General features: G+C 37.5%; 1 protein-coding gene across 1 annotated transcript in view; it reads left to right on the forward strand.

Annotated features, from left to right (window-relative positions):
* Positions 1 to 23,510, forward strand: part of LOC136027358 (vigilin-like) — an 83,685-nt gene that overhangs the window by 20,274 nt on the left and 39,901 nt on the right. Inside the window, exon 4 of the mRNA XM_065704523.1 lies at positions 19,902 to 20,160. Coding sequence (XP_065560595.1) covers positions 19,902 to 20,160 — 259 coding nt within the window. The remainder of the gene's footprint in view (positions 1 to 19,901; positions 20,161 to 23,510) is intronic.

Genomic DNA, 23,510 nt, shown 5'->3' on the forward strand with positions numbered 1-23,510 from the left:
AGCGTATCAGAGAACCCTATAAAAAAAATTTCAAGGTCCAATCTACAAAAATGTGGAATTTCGTATTTTTTGCCAGAAGACAAATCACGGGTGCGTGTTTATTTATTTGTTTTTTTTTTCTTCTTTTTTTTCCCCAGGTGTCATCGTATCGACCAAGTGGTCCTAGAGTGTTTGCAAGAGGGCTCATTCTAACGGAAATAAAAAGTTCTAGTGCCCTTTTTAAGTGACCAAAAAAATTGGAGGGCATCTAGGCCCCCTCCCACGCTCATTGTTTCCCAAAGTCAACGGATCAAAATTTTGAGATAGCCATTTTGTTCCACATAGTCGAAAACCATAATAACTATGTCTTTGGGGATGACTTACCCCCCCCAAAGTCCCTGGGGGAGGGGCTGCAAGTTACAAACTTTGACCAATGTTTATATACAGTAATGGTTACTGGGAAGTGTACCGACGTTATCAGGGGGATTTTTTTGGTTTGGGTGTGGGGTTCAGGGGAGGGGGCTATATGGAAGGATCTTTCCTTGGATGAATATTTCATGGGGGAAGAGAAATTCAATGAAAAGGGCGCAGGATTTTCTAGCATTACTATTAAAAAAAACACTATGAAATATAAACATGAAAAAGTTTTTTTCAATTGAAAGTAAGGAGAAGCATTAAAACTTAAAACGAACAGAGATTATTACGCATATGAGGGGTTCTAAAAATACTTTAGCATAAAGAGCGAGGTATTTAGGAGGAGATAAATACTTCGCTCTTTATGCTAAAAAAAAATTAAGTAATTGCAACTATTTATTCTACGGCCTTTCTGATTCAGGGGTCATTCTTAAAGATTTGGGATAAAACAAGATTTAGTGTGAAGAGCGAGGTATTAACGAGTGGACCAAGCCCCTCATATATATAATCAAAAATATAAGAATATAAAAGTTTGTTACGTAAGTTAGTTCTTAAGTTACGTATATTTACTAATAAAAACGTTCGTTAAAAATTAAAAGATCTAGTTTCCTTTTTAAGTAACCGAAAAATAGGTGGGCAACTAGGGCTCCATCCCCACCCTTTATTTCTCAAAATCGTCTGATCAAAACTAAGAGAAAGCCATTTAGCCAAAAAAAGAATTAATATGCAAATTTCATTTTAATAATTTATGTACGGAGGGCCAAAATCAGACATGCATTAATTCAAAAAATTTCAGAAATTTGAAATGAAAGTAAGGAGCGACATTAAAACTTAAAACGAACAGAAATTACTCCGTATATGAAAGGGGCTTTTCCTCCTCGACACCCCGCTCCTTGCGCTAAAGTTTGATACTTTCTCGCAACTCTACTTTTTAAAACAATAAAAAACTAGCGTAATGAGCGGGGTGTCGAGGAGGAAAAGCCCCTTTCATATACGGAGTAATTTCTATTCGTTTTAAGTTTTAATGTCGCCTCTTACTTTCATTTCAAAAAACTTGTTTTTTTTTATTTAATTCAAGATATAGAGGTGACTTGGTTAGGTATTTTACTGCAGCTTGTTGATTTTTCGGGCCTGTGATGGCCATGGCCTGGATCCTAATGGTTCACAATTGTCTTTTTTCTGAAGTCTACACAGTAAGAGCTTGTGTAAAAATTGGACGTCACTTTGTCGACTGAAATTATTTACTTACAATATCTGTAATGAGCTTGTTGTTTTTGGGGTTCTTTTTTTTGTGTATTTTTTAGATTTTCGTAATTAAAATCAGCGAGTTTATAGTATTGACAAGAAAAGATTTTTTTAAAATAATAACTATTTTTTTTAATAACTTTTTTTTTTTTACTGAAACCAGTTGTTATACCCAGGGCAAAATTTCAGGCTTCAGTTTTGTTTCCTGAGCCAAGTTCCTGGTACAGTAAAATTCTGTTTTATTATTCAACTTAAATCCCGTAAGGATTAAGTTATAGTAGAATAGAATACACATTACTTTTTAAGCATAAGAAAATTTCACTGAATATAATAGGTTATGTGGTCTTCATAATAAAACAATAATAAGCTACGTAAGGGTTTTAATAAAACTAATCTATGTTAATCGGACACTTTCCCTTTTTTCTTCTAAGCCTCGACTCCCTCAAAACAAGAAGCAGTGAATTGTATTATTGGATGTCCGTCTTATTGGGAAAAAGGCCTCTTTTTAGTTTCTGATCTGTATCCCTTTTTATCCATGAAAAATGCTTCATTTTAGCTTCTGATCTTCATCCCCTTTTATGGCACTTGGTATATACCAAGTGATATATAGCGATCGTAATTTCTGTCCGTCGGTCTGTCTGTTTCTCTATCAGTCCCAATTTTGATATTTCGGGTACTTCCAGATAAGCTAGGACGAAGAAAGTTGGTAGGCGTATCAGGGACCAGACCAAATTAAATTAGAAATAGTCTCTTCCCCGATTCGACCATCTGGGGGGGGGGGGGGAGTGAGCGAACGAGATAGTTGAGAAGAATTTTATTTTCAGATAAAACAAATGATTATTCTGCTCAGTGTAGCTTGCTGGTCTAGGGGTATGATCCTCGCTTAGGGTACGAGGGGTCTCAGGATGGAATCCCGGAACACCACAATTTTTACATGAAGAAGATCCGAAACTAGATACGTGATCCATATAGCGATCGCTGAAAGTTGGCAGGCGTATCTGGGACCGAACCAGATTAAATCAAAAATAGTCGCTTCCCCGATCCAGCCATCTGGGGGGGGGAGTGGAAGGGTGGTTATTTCGGAAAAATTGGAAAAAATAAGGTATTTTTAACTTACGAACGTGTTCTTGGATCTTAATGAAATTTAACATTTAGAAGGACCTCGTGTCTTAGAGTTCTTATTTTAAATCCCGACCGGATCTGGTGACATTGGGGGGAGTTGGAGGGGAAACCGAAATCTTGGAAAACGCTTAGAGTGGAGAGATCGGGATGAAACCTGGTGGAAAAAATAAGTACAAGTCGTAGATGCGTGATTGAAATAACCGGACCGGATCCGCTCTCTTTGGGGGAGTTGGGGGAGGGAATTTCCACTGCTTTAGCGAGTTTGGTGCTTCTGGACGTGCTAGGACGATGAAAATTGGTAGACGTGTCAGGGATCTGCACAAATTGACTTGATAACAGTCGTTTCCCTGATTCGACCATTTGGGGGGAATGGAGGGAGGGGGAATCGTGAAAAATGAGGTATGTTTATCTCACGAATGGGTGATCGGATCTTAATGAAACGTGATATATAGAAATATGCCATGTCTCAGGTGCTCCATTTTCAATTCGGATCGGATTAGGGAACATGGGGGATGGAGGGGTGAAACAGAAATCTTGGAAAACACTTAGGAGTGGAGAGATCGGGATGAAACTTGATGGGAAGAATAAACACAATTTCTAGATACGCTATTGACATAACCGGACCATATTCGATCTCTCTGAAGGAGTTTGGGGGATTTCTAGTGCTTTTGCGAGTTCGAGAATAAGTACAAGTTCTAGATGCGTGATTGACATAACCGGACCGGATCCGATCTCTCGTCACAAGTGCCATGTGAGCTCTTAGCTCTTGTTATCTATGAAAATAGGTCCTATTCGTAATTACATAAAAAAAAACTAGTTTTTTTTTACTGAAAGTAAGGAGCGACATTAAAACTTAAAACGAACAGAAATTACTCCGTATATGAAATGGGTTGTCCCCTCCACAATCCCTCGCTCTTTACGCTAAAGCTTTTAATTGTTTTAAAAAGCAGAATTGTGGCAAAGAGTCAAACTTTAGCGCAAAGAGCGAGGGATTGCGGAGGGGACAACCATTTCATATACGGAGTAATTTCTGTTCGTTTTAAGTTTTAATGTCGCTCCTTACTTTCAGTTAAAAAAACTAGTTTTTTTATGTAATTTCTGAACGTTTTTGAATTAATGCATGTTTGATTTTGGCTCTCCACACATAAATTATTAAAATGAAATTTGCATACTAATTCCTTTTTTGGCTAAATGGCTTTCTCTTAGTTTTGATCAGACGATTTTGAGAAATAAGGGATGGGGAAGGAGGCCTAGTTGCCATGCAATTTTTCGGTTACATAAAAAGGCAACTATAAATTTTAATTTTTAACGAATTTTTTATTAGTAAAAAATATACGTAACTTAAGAATTAACTTACGTAACAAACTTTTATATTCTTTAATTTTTTATTATGTATATGAGGGGGTTTGTACCCTCGTTAATACCTCGTTCTTTACACTAAATCGTAAGTTTTGTCCCAATTCTTTAAGAATGACCCCTGAATCAAAAAGGCCCTAGAATAAATAGTTGAAATTACTAAAAATACTATAGCATACAGAGCGAAGTATTTATCTCCTCCTAAATACCTCGCTCTTTATGCTAAAGTATTTTTAGAACCCCTCATATGCGTAATAATCTCTGTTCGTTTTAAGTTTTAATGCTACTCTTTTCTTTCAATTGAAAAAACTTTTCCATATTTTTTTTTCTTTTTTTTATAGTAATTTTAGAAAATCCTGCGCCCTCTTCATTGAATTTCTGTTCCCCCATGACATATTTCTCCAAGGAAAGATCCTCCCACATAGCCCCCTCTCCTGAACCCCACCCTCAAAACCAAAAAAAATATCCTGAAAACGACTGTACACTTCCCAATAACCATTATTATATGTAAACACTGGTCGAAGTTTGTAACTTGCAGCCCCTCCCCCAGGGACTGTGGGGGAGTAAGCCATTCCCAAAGACATAGTTATTATGGTTTTGACTATGCGGAACAAAATGGCTATCTCAAAATTTTGATCTGTTGACTTTGGAGAAAAAATGAGCGTGGGAGGGGGCCTAGGTGCCCTCCAATTTCTTTGGTCACTTAAAAAGGGCACTAGAACTTTTCATTTCCGTTAGAATGAGCCCTCTTGCGACATTCTAGGATCACTTGGTCGATACGATGACCCCTGGGGAAAAGAAAAAAAAAAAACAAAACAAACAAATAAAACACGCACCCGTGATTTGTCTTCTGGCAAAAAATACAAAATTCCACATTTTTGTAGATAGAAGGTTGGAAATTTTGTTATAGGGTTCTCTGATACGCCGAATGCGATAGTGTGATTTTTGTTAGGATTCTGTGACTTTTAGGGGGTGTTTTCCCCTATTTTCTAAAATAAGGAAAATTTGTTCAGGCTCGTAACTTTTGATGACAAAGACTAAATTTGATGAAACTTATATATTTAAAATCAACATGAAAATCTGATTCTTTTGATGTATATTTTATCATCAAAATTCCGTTTTTTAGAGTTTCGTTTACTATTTAGCCGGGTCGCTCCTTACTACAGTTCGTTACCACGAACTGTTTGACCACCACCGTTAAAACTCAACCACAATCCCTATTAATGTCTGCACTCCTGTCCCAGTTTATAACGTACCCAACCCTTTGTAGAAAATTGTTTTTAAAACACCAATGTCCGCACCTATTGTTTGTAACTCATGATCTTAGCTTCATAGTATGTTTTGAAAGGTAAACCATAAAAAGAAAATCTCGGGGTTTAGTTTCTGAACTTTATTTTTTGAAATTATCTATAGCTTGGGCGCTTTAATTCTTGGATTTCTATATGTAAATATTATTACATTTGAACAATCAAGATGCGCGAGGGGCAGTTGTAGATTATAGATTTTTAGCATTAAGGATTTGTCGGCAAACTTTTCACTCCACTTAGGCCTAATACGGCTAGCAGGGGTGTATCTAGAGCAAAATCTTGGGGGGGGGGGATGTGAAAAGGGTGCCAATAATTGACCAAATTGACAAATGTACTTTATAAAAAGAATGAAAAAGAATAAACAGGGAAAGATGGCACCATAAAATATCTTGGAGGCGTGGGATCCCCCTGAATCCGCTAGTGACGGCTCCTGGTCAAAATTGAAATTATTGGGATAAATTTACGCATAATATGGAAGAAATTGTTAACAAGAAAAGTGGACGAAAGGGGATTCTTTCTCGTAAGGTGCTGTCGAAGTGATGCACTTATGAGAGATTACATAAAAAAACTAGTTTTTTAACTGAAAGTAAAGAGCGACATTAAAACTTAAAACGAACAGAAATTACTCCGTATATGATTTTGGTTGTCCCCTCTTCAATCCCTCGCTCTTTACGCTAAAGCTTTTAATTGTTTTAAAAAGCAGAATTGTGGCAAAGAGTCAAACTTTAGCGTAAAGAGCGAGGGGTTGCGGAGGGGACAACCCATTTCATATACGGAGTAATTTCTGTTCGTTTTAAGTTTTAATGTCGCTCTTTACTTTCAGTTAAAAAAAACTAGTTTTTTAATGTAATTTCTGAACGTTTTTGAATTAATGCATGTTTGATTTTGGCTCTCCACACATAAATTATTAAAATGAAATTTGCATATTAATTCCTTTTTTGGCTAAATGGCTTTCTCTTAGTTTTGATCAGACGATTTTGAGAAATAAGGGATGGGGAAGGAGGCCTAGTTGCCATGCAATTCTTCGGTTACATAAAAATGCAGCTATAAATTTTAATTTTTAACGAATTTTTTTATTAGTAAAAAATATACGTAACTTAAGAATTAAATTAAGTAACAAACTTTTATATTCTTTAATTTTTATTATGTATATGAGGGGGTTTGTACCCTCGTTAATACCTCGTTCTTTACACTAAATCGTAAGTTTTGTCCCAATTCTTTAAGAATGACCCCTGAATCAGAAAGGCCGTAGAATAAATATTTGAAATTACTAAAAATACTGTAGCATAAAGAGCGAGGTATTTATCTCTTCCTAAATACCTCGCTCTTTATGCTAAAGTATTTTTAGAACCCCTCATATGCGTAATAATCTCTGTTCGTTTTAAGTTTTAATGCTACTCTTTTCTTTCAATCAAAAAAACTTTTCCATGTTTATTTTTTCGTAGTTTTTTTATAGTAATTTTAGAAATTCCTGCGCCCTTTTCATTGAATTTCTGTTCCTCTATGACATATTTCTCCAAGGAAAGATCCTCCCACATAGCCCCCTCCACTCAACCCCACCCCCAAAACCAAAAAAAATCCCCTGAAAACGGCTGTACACTTCCCAATAAACATTATTATATGTAAACACTGGTCGAAGTTTGTAACTTGCAGCCCCTCCCCCAGGGGCTGGGGGGGGGGTAAGTCATTCCCAAAGACATAGTTATTATGGTTTTTGACTATGCGGAACAAAATGGCTATCTCAAAATTTTGATCTGTTGACTTTGGAGAAAAAATGAGCGTGGGAGGGGGCCTAGGTGCCCTCCAATTTTTTTGGTCCCTTAAAAAGGACACTAGAACTTTTCATTTCTGTTAGAGTGAGCCCTCTTGCGACATTCTAGGACCACTTAGTCGATACGATGACCCCTGGGGAAAAGAAAAAAAACAAAACAAAAAACAAACAAATAATAAACACGCACCCGTGATTTGTCTTCTGGCAAAAAATACGAAATTCCACATTTTTGTAGATAGGAGCTTGAAAATTTTGTTATAGGGTTCTCTGATACGCCGAATGCGATGGTGTCATTTTCGTTAAGATTCTGTGACTTTCAGGGGGTGTTTTCCCCTATTTTCTAAGATAAGGCAAATTTTTTCAGGCTCGTAACTTTTGATGACAAAGACTAAATTTGATGAAACTTATATATTTAAAATCAGCATGAAAATTTGATTCTTTTGATGTATATTTTAGCATCAAAATTCCGTTTTTTAGAGTTTCGTTTACTATTGAGCCGGGTCGCTCCTTACTCTACAGTTCGTTACCACGAACTGTTTGAAACAGTTGTCTATCGACTTTCGTCATTAGACATACGCTCGAATGGGATATCTGAAAGGTTTATTGGCTATGTCCAAAGACGTAGTTGTAATTGGGAGTGAGGGTATGGAGCTATTCTCCTTAGTTTGCACCCAATTATCCATGTTTTTTTCTTACTTTTTTGTTTGCTATAAAAAATAGACATCTGATTGATATGGATGCAACATAATACAATCATTTATTATGCGTCAGCTAACCTCACATAAAATAAATATGGGTACACACCGAAGGAAGTTCAGATCCAGATCCACAAAAGTTATAAAATAAATAAATAAAAAAAAAATTGTGTTGAAAATAAAAATATACTGTACGAGTTATCTGTATTTCTACTGTTTTGTCTTCTCATATTTATCTTTCCCCCTGTTCCCTAAATGAATTGCTGCATATAGGCTTGCATAAACAGCCATATTTATGAATAAGGGCCCTTGACTTAGGGCCAATGCACAATACGATTCTACCACTACCGAGGTTTAGTTAACGCTCATATGAACCTGTCAGATTTATCCTAGCAATTTCTGACGAATTCTATGAAAAGTTATGATTTGCTCAAATTAGCTCTAGCCAAACCTCAGTGTTAGTAAAATCTTACTGTGAATGGAGTTTAACACAAAGTAGAATATTTCTTTCAATGAAGACGTATATACATAGAAATACATAAATACAGCTCTGCACATTCGGTAAGCATAATAAAACTCGTTATATATAACTACAAACAAGACTTTAACAACACGAGAATTGTAACTGTGTGCATTTTGTTTACCGTTGAAATATTCTTTGCTTTCAAACACCTGTTTAGCTTATTGATTCGTTTGTCATACTTATGACCCCCCCCTCATTCGATGGTGCTGCCGTGAAGGTGTTTGTCTATGATTTTTTCCATAGGTATTTTCAATAGACTATGCTTTACGTAAAAATTAAATTTTGTTCTTTTGTAATGCTCTGATTATATTTCAACTATCAAAGTTTTGACGTCTCGTCTCGATTTTTTCTGAGGCCTTTTACTGACTGTCTTTTTATTTTAGAAATTGCTTTTTATTCAAAATTTTACAAGACTGCCTAGTCGACATTCTCCAAAATAGGTTTGCTAAAAACGCTAAGATATACTTTGCCGTCTTGATAACCTTTGAACTGGGACCCACTACTATTAACAAGCTATTGCAGTAACAACCCGCCTGAGACCAACACAGCTGCTCAGACTCCAGCCTAGAGTTGGATAAACAGAGTTGGATGAAACCTGTTTCCACCCACTCTCCTTGTGAAGGAGATTTTCCTGCAAATCTAACAAGTCTGTTTCGGTTTCTATGGGTCATGGCGCCAATTCACAAAAATATAGTTGTTTTTAATGAAGATACCAACAAACATGCTTTTAAAATTTTAGGGGGATCAATTGTCCTCCTCCGCTCCAATTGGTGCCCTTGACAACATGTGACCCCTGTTCGCATCATTCTGGCAAAGCCAAAGTCAGGGTCAGTAGAAGCTTGAGTTCGTGTGAAGAAGCATCTTGAGTTGTTGGAAAGGTTAAAGTGAGAGATTGCGATTAGAACATAACTCTCTCTAAAGCTCGAAAAACAAGGACTAGGTAAAAATAAAATAGTTACAACAATTCGAATGAATGGATTGCCTGAAAGAACAATACACTCGTACTACTATAAATTATGCGGATTACATTAATTTATTATCATTAATTATTACAGTCTGATGAAAAAACTAGACCCACATCGTATTAATCTACTATAAAAATGAAAGAATAGCTCAGAATGTTCCCAAGGCTTGATAATTACAAAAACGAAAGATAATTTTGAATCGAATAAAGTGTAAATAAAAAAAAAGAGGATTGGGTTTTAAACTAAATTGCCCGTCTTAATTCATATTAACTTCCCAACTCCGAACCATTGATACACTCCGAACGAATTTTGATCCCTCAGTGTGATGCCTCTCGATGTCGAAAATTTGTCTGTCGTCGGGCATTGTAATCAAGTGCCGCTTATGCCTGGAAAGTAAATTCAGACCCAGGTAAAATGGCTATTTCTTCGTGTTTTTTTGTTTGTATTTGAAAATAATACCTTAAAAGTAAACAGTTGTGAAATCGGCAGCATGTTGAAATTTGTCTTTAATGATTCTGTAAAAAAAAAAACCTATTTGGGAGTAAAGGCTGATGGCGGGATAAACATGTTAGATTCTGAGTGCTATTTTTTTGTAAAATCTGTATTGGTTTAACATGTTTTCTGAGTGTCAATAAATAAGAGTATTGGTTCGTATGATAATTAATTAGAACAAAGTAACTTCTGCGTAAGGCATCATAGGACAAGTAGTGTTCCAAACTTCGTGTTAAGCCATACCAAGAACGTATCCAGGGGGTTTAGCCGGTTTGGCTAAGATCCCCCCCCCCGAAATGTTTGTCCGACTCGGAAAAACGCAGCAAAAATGAATGTAAACATATTTTGATGCGTTTTTTAAAGTTTTCTTGTGCCCCCTCCCCCCACCCGGAAAAATCTTTTGTAACCCCTCCCCTCCCAAAAAAACCGGGATACGGCCCTGGCCCCTACCATGAAACATTTAAAGATATACTTCAAGTTTGGTGCTGAAAGATAAAGCTTTCACCAATCTTGATTAGAGCAACATCGATTTCTTCTCTCATTTTCCTTTCGTAGCTGCTATGCTTTGGCAGGCAACTATTCAATATATGAAAAACGAGATTTTTTCATTTACTTGTAATACGCCATCGCCCCTCTCCCTCCTCGACTAATGTGTAGCTTACTTTTGTACAGTTTTCACGTGTTTTAAAGAATTTGTCGAGCAAAAAGAAGTAATCAAAATTCTCGGTAGTTTCACTCTTCTCCCCTCCCAGAAAAAAGGAAAATACAGCCTTATTACCAATGGTTTTATCATGAAATATTTTAACCCAAAAGAAGATGCTGAATCACAATTTTTTGGCTTTTTCGTTTGAGACAAAGTTTCTTTAATTTGCTTATCTAAGATGATTTAATAAAGTTTAGAGAACTATGTTCGTGTCTTATCACAAGACTTTGTAGAACATCACTTGACGACAACATTAAATAATCCACTAATCCGGCCTTTTTTGGCATAAATAACATTCATTATCAAAAAGAATTTTTTTTTCAATTATATAAAGTAGTACTGATCTTTGTCTTCCGACATTTTAAATTCATAAAATAGCTTCTCTTTTTCTCAATATTGGCAAAGAGCTGAAACATCTGTTATTGTCGCATAAAACTTTGAAAGGCTTGGAATTTGTGTGCCATCACCTTTATAGATTACGGGAAGTTCGTTGATCTGCTAAGCAAAGAGAAACTTGGTAATTCCTTCCTTGATGAAACTGATTTTCATTATGGAAAGGGAAAGTATTGTGATCGTCATCAGTTGTTTACCTGGACACGATAAAGGCGTTAACACTTGAGGAACATACCTAATTTGTAATTAATCTTTTAGATAGAAAGCCAAAATAGGTCATGCTCATGTGATCAGAAGTATGGAAGTAGAGGAGCTAGTAGAAGTATACTGCATTGCCCGTCTAAGTAACAGCTTTGGATATAAATGAAGAACTATTCCTAATTAACTGCTCAAATCAATTTTCTGTCTAAGACGATTAAAATCTTTAAAGTCTGAAAACAAACTGTCCTATTTTTCAGGATTGTTTGAAAACCAACTTGAATGTATCAGGCGTGATGTCATCTTTGCAAATCCACCAATATGTTACAATGAACAAAACCCTTTGTATAAAAATGATTAATTTATTTTTAGTTTAAGGAATATTTGTAAAACCATATTTTTTAGACCTGGTATTCGTTGGTCAGTCCAGAGGATTTATTAGTTTACAAAAAGAGGACCTCTAAGTTAATTTCGGTGGGGGAGCGAATCTTATTCTCTTATTTCGTGTGGCAATTTTTCCAAGTTCATATTGTCGTTTCCTATACTAAAGAGCGTATTTCACTTTTCATAAGTGATTGGATACCTGGGAGAGGCCTATAGTGATGTGTTCTCCCAACTCGATTTCCATGGAGTGTTTCTGTTGAGAGTTTGCTTGTCTATTCAGTCCATTTTTAGTTATTTCTCTGAAAACTAATCGTGGTTAAGCTTGTAGCTCCAATGGATCTTATAAAGAATGAATTATGGCCAATAGTAGATGAAATTAAAAAAAGTTTTTTTTTAAGAAAACTGTCTAGTGACATTTTCTAAGCGATGCTATGTTGAAAATAGTAATTTTCCTCGGATTAAACGAAATAGTATTTTATAGTTACGAGAAGGCTTTTCTTTGAGATTTCAATAGACTCTGAAACTCGTCCAAAATGTCCATAATTTAGAACGTGAGTACACAACTGAAATCGATGTTGTTAAAAACCCTTCCCTCGTGTTTTAAAGTCCCCCGCCTTGAGCAGCAAGGAAAATCATATTCTTGAACGGACAGGGGTGTGGCTCCAGAATTTTTATTTGGGGTGGGCCAGAGGGGCCCATAGCTAGATAGTCAAGGGGCGTGGGCTATATACTAATTTTTATCCAAATTATTGGGTGGAGGGCAGCTGTCCCCTTGTCTCCTTTTTTCTACAGGGTTGATCGTACTGAACTGGTGATTGTAGAGATTTAGGAGAGGACTCGTTTGAGCGGAACCTCTATAAGTAAAGAAAGAGATCGTAAAACAGCAAGGTATATTTTTTTCCTCCTGAAACCTACAGTTTGTTTTATGGTTTTTCTATAATTTTCCTGATATACGCGTCACAGGCACTGCTCCTCAACACGCGCTTCAATCTTCCGAAGTGTTCAAATCTATCCTTCTCACTCCAAAGGACACCGAACTTTAACAAACTTGGTTCAAGTTTTTTTTTTATGGCACTTGATATTAACCAAGTGACATATAGCGATCCCAAATTCTGTCGGTCTGTCTGTCGGTATGACTGTCCCGGTTTTGCTACTTTAGGCACTTCCAGGTAAACTAGGACGATGAAATTTGGCAGGCGTATAAGGGACCGGACCAGATTAAATTAGAAATAGTCGTTTTCGCGATTTAACCATCTGGGGGGGGGGGGTTGAGGGGTTGGTTAATTCGAAAAAATAGAAAAAATGAAGTATTTTTAACTTACGAAGAGGTGATGGGATCTTAATGAAATTTGATGTTTGGAAGGATATCGTGTCTCAGAACTCTTATTTTAAATCCCGACCAGATCCGGTGACATTGGGGTGAGTCGTGGGGGGACCTAAAATCTTGGAAAACGCTTAGAATGGAAGGATAGGGATGAAACTTGGTAGGAAAAGTAAGCAGAAGTCCTAGATACGTGATTGACATAACCGGAACGGATCCGCTCTCTTTGGGAGAGTTTGGGAGGAGAGTTAATTCTGAAAATTAGAAAAAATGAGGTATTTTTAACTTACGAAGGAGTGATCGGATCTTAATGAAATTTGATTTTTGGAAGAATATCGTGTCTCAGAGCGTTTACTTTAAATCCTGACCAGATCCGATGACATTGGGGGGGGGGGGGGGGCTAAAATCTTGGAAAACGCTTAGAGTGGAAGGATTGGGATGAAACTTGGTGGTAAAAATAATCATAAGTCCTAGATACGTGATTGAAATAACCGGAACGGATCCGCTCTCTTTGGGGGAGTTGGGGGTGGAGGGTTAATTCTGAAAAATAAAAAAAATGAGATATTTTTAACTTACGAAGGAGTGATTGGATCTTAATGAAATTTGATGTTTAGAAGGTTGTGTCTCAGAGCTCTTATTTTAAATCCCGACCGGATCCGGTGAAGGGGAAGTTGGAGGGCGGAACCTAAAATCTTGGAAAACGCTTACAGTGGAGGGATCGGGATGAAACTTGGTGGGAAAAATAAGCACAAGTCCTAGATACAGTATTGACATAACCGGAACGGATCTGCTCTCTTTGGCGGAGTTGGGGGGGGGGGTTAATTCTAAAAAGTAGAAAAAGAGGTTTTTTGGCTTACGAAAGAGTGACCGTATCTTAATGACATTTCATATTTAGAAGGACCTCGAAACTCAGATCTCTAATTTTAAATTCCCACCGGATCCAGTGTCATTAGTGGGGGGGCAGAAATCTTGGAAAACGCTTAAAGCGGAGAGATCTGGATGAAACTTGGTGGAAAGAATAAGCACAAGTCCAAGATAGGCTACTGACATAACAGGACCGGATCCGCTCTCTTTGGTGGAGCTGGGGGGGGGGAGTAATTCGGAAAAATTAGAAAAAATGAGGTATTTGTAACTTACGAACGGGTGATCAGATCTAAAAGAAATTTGATATCTAAAAGGATCTTGTGCTTTACAACTCACATCTTAAATTTCGACCAGATCCGGTGACATTAAAGGGAGTTGGAGGGGGAAAACCGGAATTCTCGGAAAACTTGAAAATCGATGTATCTTACGAATGGGTGATCTGATCTTAATAAAACTTGATATATAGAAGAATCATATATCTCAGATGCTCCATTTTCAATTCAAATCGGATCCGGGGACATGTAGGGCTGGATGGGGGAAACAGAAATCTTATAAACTGGAAATCTTGGAAAACCCTTAGAGTGGAGAGATCGGGATGAAACTTGATGGGAAGAATAAGCACAAGTTATAGATACGAGATTGACATAATTGGTACGGATCCGTTCTCTTTGAGGGAGCTGGGGGCTATTAATTTGGAAAAATCAGAAAAAAATGAGGTATTTTCAACTTGAGAATGGGTGACCGGATCTTAATGAAATTTAATATTTAGAAGGAACTCGTGTCTCAGAGCTCCAATTTTGAATCCCGACCAGATCTTTTGACATTGGGGGGAGTTGGAGGGGAAATGGGAAAGCTTGGAAAACGCTTATAAATGTCGTAGATACGTGATTGACGTAACCGGACTGGATCCGCTCTCTTTGGTGGAGTTAGGTGGTGGGGTTCAGTGCTTTGGCGAGTTTGGTGCTTCTGGACGTGCTAGGACGATGAAAATTGGTAGGCGTGTCAGGGAGCTGCACAAATTGACTTGATAAAGTCGTTTTCCCCGATTCGACGATCTGGGGGGCTGAAGGGAGAGGAAAAATTAGAAAAAATGAGGTATTTTTAACTTACGAGTGGGTGATCGGATCCTAATGAATTTTGATATTTAGAAGGACCTCGTGACTCGGAGCTCTTATTTTAAATCCCAACCGGCATTAAGCCTCTGATTTTCCTTTTAAAGCAATCTATTAATTCTTAGAATTTTGCTAGAGCTCATACTATATGAGCTCTTGGCTCTTCCGACCACGTCACAAGTGCCACATGAGCTCTTAGCTCTTGTTTTTTTCATGTGTTCTCGGAGTTCATAAGGTGCATATATTTTAGTATTAATATGTGCATGACGATTAGAGTCTCTGTTAAGAAATATATGGTCTGATGTGCCGTTTGATGTTCTATCTAAATATAATAATCAATTCTTTGGCAAATATCCAAGATATCTTATAAAACAAAACATTTTGATAAAATGTAAACAAACAAAACTTATTCAGAATAAATCCCGTTGCGGGTGCCTAGGGTAAACAAATACTAGTCGGACAAACTTTCTTTAATATTTTAAAGAAATTAGTTGAGCTAGGTCAATGAAACTTTGAGATCTTCAGGAATTGATAGTTGGCTAATTTCGGACAATTTTTGCAGTTATCTCTTTTACTTTCAATACAATGTAAAAGAATAATAATAAAAAAAACAATGTAAAAATGAAGGACAGATGTATAACTCGTCCGAAAAGGTAAATTGTTGTAAATCGCGGTAAAAACTAGTAAGGACAGCCAAACTGTCGTCCCCTTTACAGTTTGGCTGCATACTTTTGGCCTCTTGAGAAGTCATTTAAATATGAAAGACATACTTCATTTTAAATGATCCAAAGTTGCTGGACAATAAGAAGTAGCCTATATAGGGGCGAGCGAAAAGTATATATCATTTTAAGGAGGTGAAACGGTTTGGTTTTTGATTCTAGCTTGTTGACAATGATACACAAAATTGTTTTGGTCCTAGTGAACAACGTTGTGTCCCTAGGAGCACCTTTGTTATGAATGAGGTGTAATAAAGAAAAAATCATTTAGCACTTTAACGTTTCATATTGGGTGTCAAACATAATAAGCATATGTACCCCTAAGCTTTACACCGAGACGACCTAATATTCTGCATCTAAGTAGAACCTGTTACTCTGACTCTGACCTAAGTATGACAAAAATGTAATGCTTCAGAAACAAATTTGGGCTATATATTGGCACATTAAGAGTGGGGTGGGGCTAAAGTATAGCGGGTCTGTATGCCTAATGTTTTGGGTACAACAATTAAGCATATTATTAAGTAAGAATTGTTTTCTAACTTCACACTGTCTAAATAATTCACCCCCCCCCCTTTCATGTGCAAATATTTAGTCTAAATTATATATTTCCCATCTATTCCGTCTTCTCTTTGTCTTGTCTCAAGCTAAGCTGAAAGAAACTAACGAAAAAACTGGTTCTATTATGTGTCAATGGATGAATAACTTGAGTGGCCAGGGCTATATAACACAAGTACCCTAATTTCTTCTGAACATGAGTTTTATGATTTGAAATCAAATCGATCGAATGAAATTAAGCTCTTGGTCTAGATGGCATTCAATCTTGTCGCTAAAGCTAATTCTGAATTGCTGAAGTTTAATACCGAAAAAATGGTAGATTTTACCACAAAGTTTTCGCAAGCATCTAAAAAATTGGCCATTTCATGAAATCATTTGCGAAATCCATCATGCTTCCCCTTTACAAAAAAAAAGAAAGACTAACATTAGTAACCGCTGACAATTAGACCCAACGACACCTATAATGTCTATAACAACCTATAAATATCTATAACATTGTCAATGAATGTCTCACGTCTTAGTGAGTTATATCTTAGGAATAAACAAGTTTTAGTTTTGAGTTGATCGTTCGAACGTAGGTAAGGTTTTCTTCAGTAAGCGATTGACGGAGGAATGTTGCAAGTTCGGGACCCCGGCTTTGTAAATCTGATTTCTAATACAAGCCAGTATCCTCCTAGTTTGTCGTGTTCGTATCAAGGAGGCACGTTCGTGCCTCTTTAAAGAGGCGAACCACGACAATGTTAAGCGATCTTCGGTTCCAGTGGTCGCAGAGGGATGGGAAATGATGCATTTCGTAGCCCGAGCTCCAACTAAGAAACCTGCCAAATTTCATCCCCCTCCGACTTTTCCTTCATGGGGAAAATCTGGCCGAAAGTTTCGACCATCCAACCCCCCCCCCCCCTTTAACGTTGTCTGATCGGGCTGAAATTCACAAGTTAAGGTCCCCTAGGGCCCAGGAGCTTATCCGCGAAATTTCAGCTCGATCCGATAACTCCTTCCCTGTTTTCCAGAAACCACGCATAGCCACTTAATGTTCATAATATGAAAAAAACTTCGTTTTCTTAAAGAGTTAAAGAGGCTGCGTCCCAAAGTCGAACCTTAAAACGCACAGGAATTAGGAGAGGCAGTTGGGGGGCTGCCGCCCCCCAAACCCCCCGCTTTTAAAGACTCTTTTGTACAGGTTTTTTGTTCTGGGGGGACTTCATTGTTACTAATTACTAGTTTCGGCGCAATGGTTCTCCTGTCCTCTTGTGTTTAACATTTTTCGAAGTTATTCCATTATTCATTCATTTCAATTTTTTGTTAATTAAAAGAGGGCCATTCCGAAGCCAAGAGCGGGGGGTTAGGGGGGTGGCAGCCCCCCACAACAAAAAACCTGTACAAAAGAGTCTTTAAAAGCTGGGGGTTTGGGTAGCGGCAGCTCCCCAACTGCCTCTCCTAATTCCTGTACGTTTTAAGGTTCGACTTTGGGACGCAGCCTCTTTAACTCTTTAAGAAAACGAAGTTTTTTTCATATTATTTCTGTACGTTTTTCTACAATCCATGGTGGATGTAATTTAATAATTCCTATACTCCTCGTACAGGAATTAGGACTGCCTCTCCTAATTCCTGTACGTTTAAGGTTTGACTTTGGGACGCAGCCTCTTTAACTCTTTAAGAAAACGAAGTTTTTTTCATATTTTGTGAAAAAAAACCGCCCGATAAGGGACTTGAACCCTTGACCTTAGGATTAAAAGTCCCACGCTCTACCGACTGAGCTAACCGGGCATGTTTGAAGTCGGAATACTTGCATGTGTATAAATATAACTTAAAATTTCAAAAATTAACATGGGGAAATGGGGTTTTCTAAGCTAGAAAATCGGGGGGTTAAGATTTTCTGACGAAACTTTCCAGGAAAATTACTCGGAGAATTCCGCGTCGAATGAGTCTTCGTACACCCAGATCCGATGTCGGCTGTGACCTGTAGGCGTGGCAGAAAAAAAAACAAAAGGAGAACATGAACATTAAGTGGCTATGCGTGGTTTCTGGAAAACAGGGAAGGAGTTATCGGATCGAGCTGAAATTTCGCGGATAAGCTCCTGGGCCCTAGGGGATCTTAACTTGTGAATTTCAGCCCGATCGGACAACGTTAAAGGGGGGGTGGGGTTGGGGTGTCGAAACTTTCGGCCAGATTTTCCCCATGAAGGAAAAGTCGGAGGGGGATGAAATTTGGCAGGTTTCTTAGTTGGAGCTCGGGCTACGAAATGCATCCCTCCCCATCCCTCTGCGACCATTGGAACCGAAGATCGCTTAACATTGTCGTGGTTCGCCTCTTTAAAGAGGCACGAGTGTGCCTCCTTGATGTTCTCCTTTTGTTTTTTTTCTGCCACGCCTACAGGTCACAGCCGACATCGGATCTGGGTGTACGAAGACTCATTCGACGCAGAATTCTCCGAGTAATTTTCCTGGAAAGTTTCGTCGGAAAATCTTAACCCCCCGATTTTCTAGCTTAGAAAAATCCATTTCCCCATAAGAGCCCATGTTAATTTTTGAAATTCTTAAAAGTTATTTAAAAGTTATATTTATACACATGCAGGTATTTCGACTTCAAACATGCCCGGTTAGCTCAGTCGGTAGAGCGTGGGACTTTTAATCCTAAGGTCAAGGGTTCAAGTCCCTTATCGGGCGGTTTTTTTCACAAAATATGAAAAAAACTTCGTTTTCTTAAAGAGTTAAAGAGGCTGCGTCCCAAAGTCGAACCTTAAAACGTACAGGAATTAGGAGAGGCAGTCCTAATTCCTGTACGAGGAGTACAGGAATTATTAAATTACATCCACCATGGATTGTAGAAAAATGTACAGAAATAATATGAAAAAAACTTCGTTTTCTTAAAGAGTTAAAGAGGCTGCGTCCCAAAGTCGAACCTTAAAACGTACAGGAATCAGGAGAGGCAGTTGGGGGGCTGCCGCCCCCCAACCCCCCCCCCCCGCGTTTAAAGACTTTTGTACAGGTTTTTTGTTTTGTTAATTAAAAGAGGGCCTTTCCGAAGCCAAGAGCGGGGGGTTAGGGGGGCAGCAGCCCCCCACAACAAAAAAACTACAAAAGAGTCTTTAAAATCGGGGGGTTTGGGGGGCGGCAGCTCCCCAACTGCCTCTCCTAATTCCTGTACGTTTTAAGGTTCGACTTTGGGACGCAGCCTCTTTAACTCTTTAAGAAAACGAAGTTTTTTTCATATTATTCTAAGATAAACGTCGATAACTATCAGCATACAAAAACTTGTCTCAACATAGAATTTATAAAATTATTTATTTTAGATGTGGAGATTTAAGTAGAAAATTGAAGGTTTTACAAATTTGGATTTTAAACAGCAAAATTTGATTTTAGAGTTTATTTGGGAATAAAGGTTTCTGCACCACTCAAAATTGAGAACTAAAAATATTTTATTTTTAAATGGTGGATCTTAAGTGCACCACTTATCGACGGTTAACCTGGGTGATATACTAGTTTGTGATGTTGCAATAAACACACAGTTCTTTTATTCTCTTAAGCTGTTACCTTTGTCAGGAGTATAATATCAGGATTAAGAAATGCTTCTTTCCGCTTAGCGCAAGCTAAAAGCTTAGTGTAGGTGTATCATTTCGGAGAGAAAAAGTCTCGTATCCAAGGAGCCATTTGCAGTGCTTTCCACTAAGCAAGAAAGGAGTTCTTTGTCTTTTGACGTTTTTAATTTGGGATTGAAATAAAATTGGTGATATGTTTTGAGCCGAAAGCAAAGCCTTTTAATCAAATAAAATGTGTTTATTCCAGGTTTTTCATATTCCCGGATGTGAAAGAAAGCTGGATGAAAAATTTGGCGAAAGTGATTTGCAGAAGCGATGTGTGGATATTATGATGGCAACCGGTGCGCAGATCGAGTGTTCGTCAGCACGAGATTTTTCCTTAACTTTTATTGTTGTCGGAAAACCGGATGCTGTTCTTAAAGCAAGACGAGAGATCCTCACGCACTTCCAAACTCAAGCAAATGCTGCTGTTATAATCCCGAAAGAACATCACAAATACATTTTAGGTATTGAGCTTTCTTGTTTCTTTATCTCATACAGATTCTATGTAATTCAGGGTATCTAACCATTCTGCCAAAAAAATATCTATTCCAATTATTTTTATGTTTAAATATTTATATATAAAAATATAAGTTCCTCTAATTATTTGGTGATTAAAACGAGTATCAAATTAATCTCATGGTATTATGTTTATATTCTCTTAAAAACTGATAGAGTAACATTGTAAGAAACTCAGCTTAATTTGACTGAACGTTTTCTGAACGTTGAAATTAGCTTTTTTCTCAGTCTAGAATATATATAACTTGCCTGCAAGATTCTTAAAGTTAATTTATCCTCAAAGGAATTGTATTCTTTTCTCCTTCCTACAAATTGCACTTTAAGCTTTTTATTTTGTCAGGCCCTGAAATTCACTCACTGATAGTAAAATAGATAGTAGGAGCTGGCCTTTTCCTCTGATTTCGACAAAGTAAATACATATAAATGAAGACGTTCTTGGTGTTTTTATTTTTTTTTTTTTTTTGTACAAGATCATTCTCAAGCCAATCACAATAATAGTAATAATATACTGCAATAAAAAGGCTTTTGCCTTTATGAAAATTTACTTTCACTCAAAAACTTGTCAATACTATTCTTGAAAGAGTTGGTAGAGTCAGCCATATCCACTTTTTAGGGGAGGTTGTTCCATTTCTTGACTACTCGGTTTGAGAAGGCCCACCTTCCAACTTTTTTATTGAAAGGATTTTATTTTAGCTTAAGGTTGTGTCCTCTAAGATTGTTTGCGTTGAAGAAGAGTATTTCCTCTGGTTAAATGTTATTTTAGTACTTGTGTCATAGCTTGAACGTTTCAATTACATCACCTCGAAGGAGTCTATAGGAGATGGGTAGGAAGTGACAGCTTCTTTAATCGTTCACAGTATGAGATGCCTCTTTAGTTTCGTTTCAAATTTTGTTGCTCTTCGCTGAATATTCTCAAGTGCATCAATGTCTTTTTGAAGGCGAGGCCTTATTCAATGATAGGCCGAACAACAGGCTTGACTAGAGTTGATAAAAGCTGAGGATCGTTTAGGGTGAAGTTTCTACGAATAAGTCCAACTACTTCCGAAGGTTTGCTCACGATGGATTCGTAGTGGTTGGTGAATTTTAGCTCACTGTCCATACTTACTCTGAATTCTCGCTCAAAATGTGTTTTGGTATTAGACTGGTGTTGAAGCTATACGTTTACTTGACATTCTCTGGTCCAAGGCGGAGGTGGGTGCTTATGTTTGATTGTACCACCATTTCCCACGCCCTCATCCAATCGGCTATCTTTTTCAAGTCGATCCGTAGTTCTTGAATATCATTTGGGCATTTGGTAGGTCTAAAAAGCTGCGTATCGTCACCATAAAGTGCGATATCTGAGTTAATATATTCAGGCAGGTCGTTTGCAAAAAGATTGGAGAGCAGGGGCCCGATAACGCTGCCTTGTTGAATACAGCTAGATATTTTAGTCACAAATGTGCTAGTGTGGGAATCTACTCTCGCTCTCTGAGTTCTGCCTACCAGAAAATTTGCGATCCAGCTAACAACTTGCCCGCAATCCCAAGGTTTCTTAACCTATGGAGGAGCTTTGAATTAGACACTATCGAAGGCTTTACTAAGATCAAGGTATATTGCGTCGACTTGTATGCCTTTTTTTAGGTTTAATCTCCAGATGTTTGTACCTAGAAGTAGCTGGGATTCAGCTGACCTATGTCTTAGGAATTGAAGGTGCCTTTTGTTGACTAACCTATCGGTTAAAAGCTATTCTAGTAATCTGTCTGCTATTATGGACTTATGGATTTTACGAGTGATGCATGTAAGATTAATAAGCCTGCAGTTGATTGTGTGTTGTTTTTCACCTTTCTTGAAGATGGGGTTACAATTGCCTTTTTCCAGATACTAGGGAGTTTTCCAGCATCTATAGAAGCCGTAAAGATGAGAGATGGGCTCTTGTGACTTGTGCAGCAAGTTTTTGGTAAATGAACTCTTCATCGAAATTTATCACTGAGAAGCCAACATTCTCTTCCTCTATTCATGCTGCTTCACTTCTATTCTCCGATTGTGGTGTAAAAACTGATGCTGATAAATGATAAATGAAAAAACTGATGATGATAAATTAAATAGATTGGCTTTTAAGTTGGGTCTTCCAATGTTTTTCCAGATGAAGGATCTATTAGAGCTGGGATGCTAAGTCGTTCATCTCGCTTGGGACTTGAATAATTCCAGAAAGCCTTGGGATTTTCTTTTATATTTTTGGTGACTTGTTCTTTTCTTTGAGCTGCAAAATAACGTGTTAGTTTTCTTACTTTATTTTTTGAGCGGCAGAATTTAAAGCGTATTATAGTCTGAGTTGATGTGAAGATAGATGAAGGTATCATTCAAATAAGATTGTAGATTTTTCTTATGAGATGAAGTTTGAATTTATGTTGCCTTATGGGAAAATTTCTAAGTTTAAGGTTTGTATCTCTTGCCTTGTGATGGCAAAATTTTGATTTTTCAATATTTTAGAAATACTTTATCTCTTAGTCAATCTTCTGGTGCAGTAAGTTTCTTTATTTTTGTGTATGCCAGGTTTTAAATTAGTTCAACTGCTGTGAAACGAGATACAGTTGTCCCGCAAGAAGACAACTAAAGTCTTAAATAGCCAGAATGAGCCCTTGTACAAAGAAAGGGTCTTGTCTACATATCATTTGTAATCAGCGTCGAGAAACAATTTGGTTTTCTTAGAGTAAAAGAGCCCATATTCTGATATTAAATTATACTACGCTAGAAACTTCAATGAGCATTGAAAGAGTAAGTGGTTTTCCACCCTACCCTGTTGTGTTGAGTTCGTCTGTTAAGGCTACCACCCTCCTAACCTCGACTCCTAGCCAAATCTCTTTTCAACCGGTAAGAGGGTTTTCCAAAGCAGAAACGGATATGTAAGGAATCGTAGCTTGGATTATGAAAGCCTGAACAGGATAGTCTTTAAAAATAAGGGAGAAGGATTTCAAGGCTGCGACCACTCAGCATCGTTTTTAAGTGTTTCTTTGTACTTGATTTTTCAGCTTTGATTTTACCGTGAAAGTTTGTTTTTTAGGTTAGTAGTTTCGAATCTTAATAATAAAACAACAACTATGTAATTAAGCAAGAACTATAGAAAAACTTGCAAAAACCTACTTAACGAGCTTTTGTCGCCTCTCTTCGGTCAGTAGTCCTGGGTCTAACCTCCCTCCCCCCTTCGTAAGTCTGTAACAAAATGTCTTATTTTGAGCTATCAAGATTGATGGCTTAGCGTTGCTTCGGTTGACATCGCTGGGGGAAGTGTGGATTTCAATACTAGAAATTGTCTGGTTTA

The sequence above is a fragment of the Artemia franciscana genome, chromosome 5 (genome assembly GCF_032884065.1).
Source record: "Artemia franciscana chromosome 5, ASM3288406v1, whole genome shotgun sequence".
Lineage (NCBI taxonomy): Eukaryota > Metazoa > Arthropoda > Branchiopoda > Anostraca > Artemiidae > Artemia > Artemia franciscana.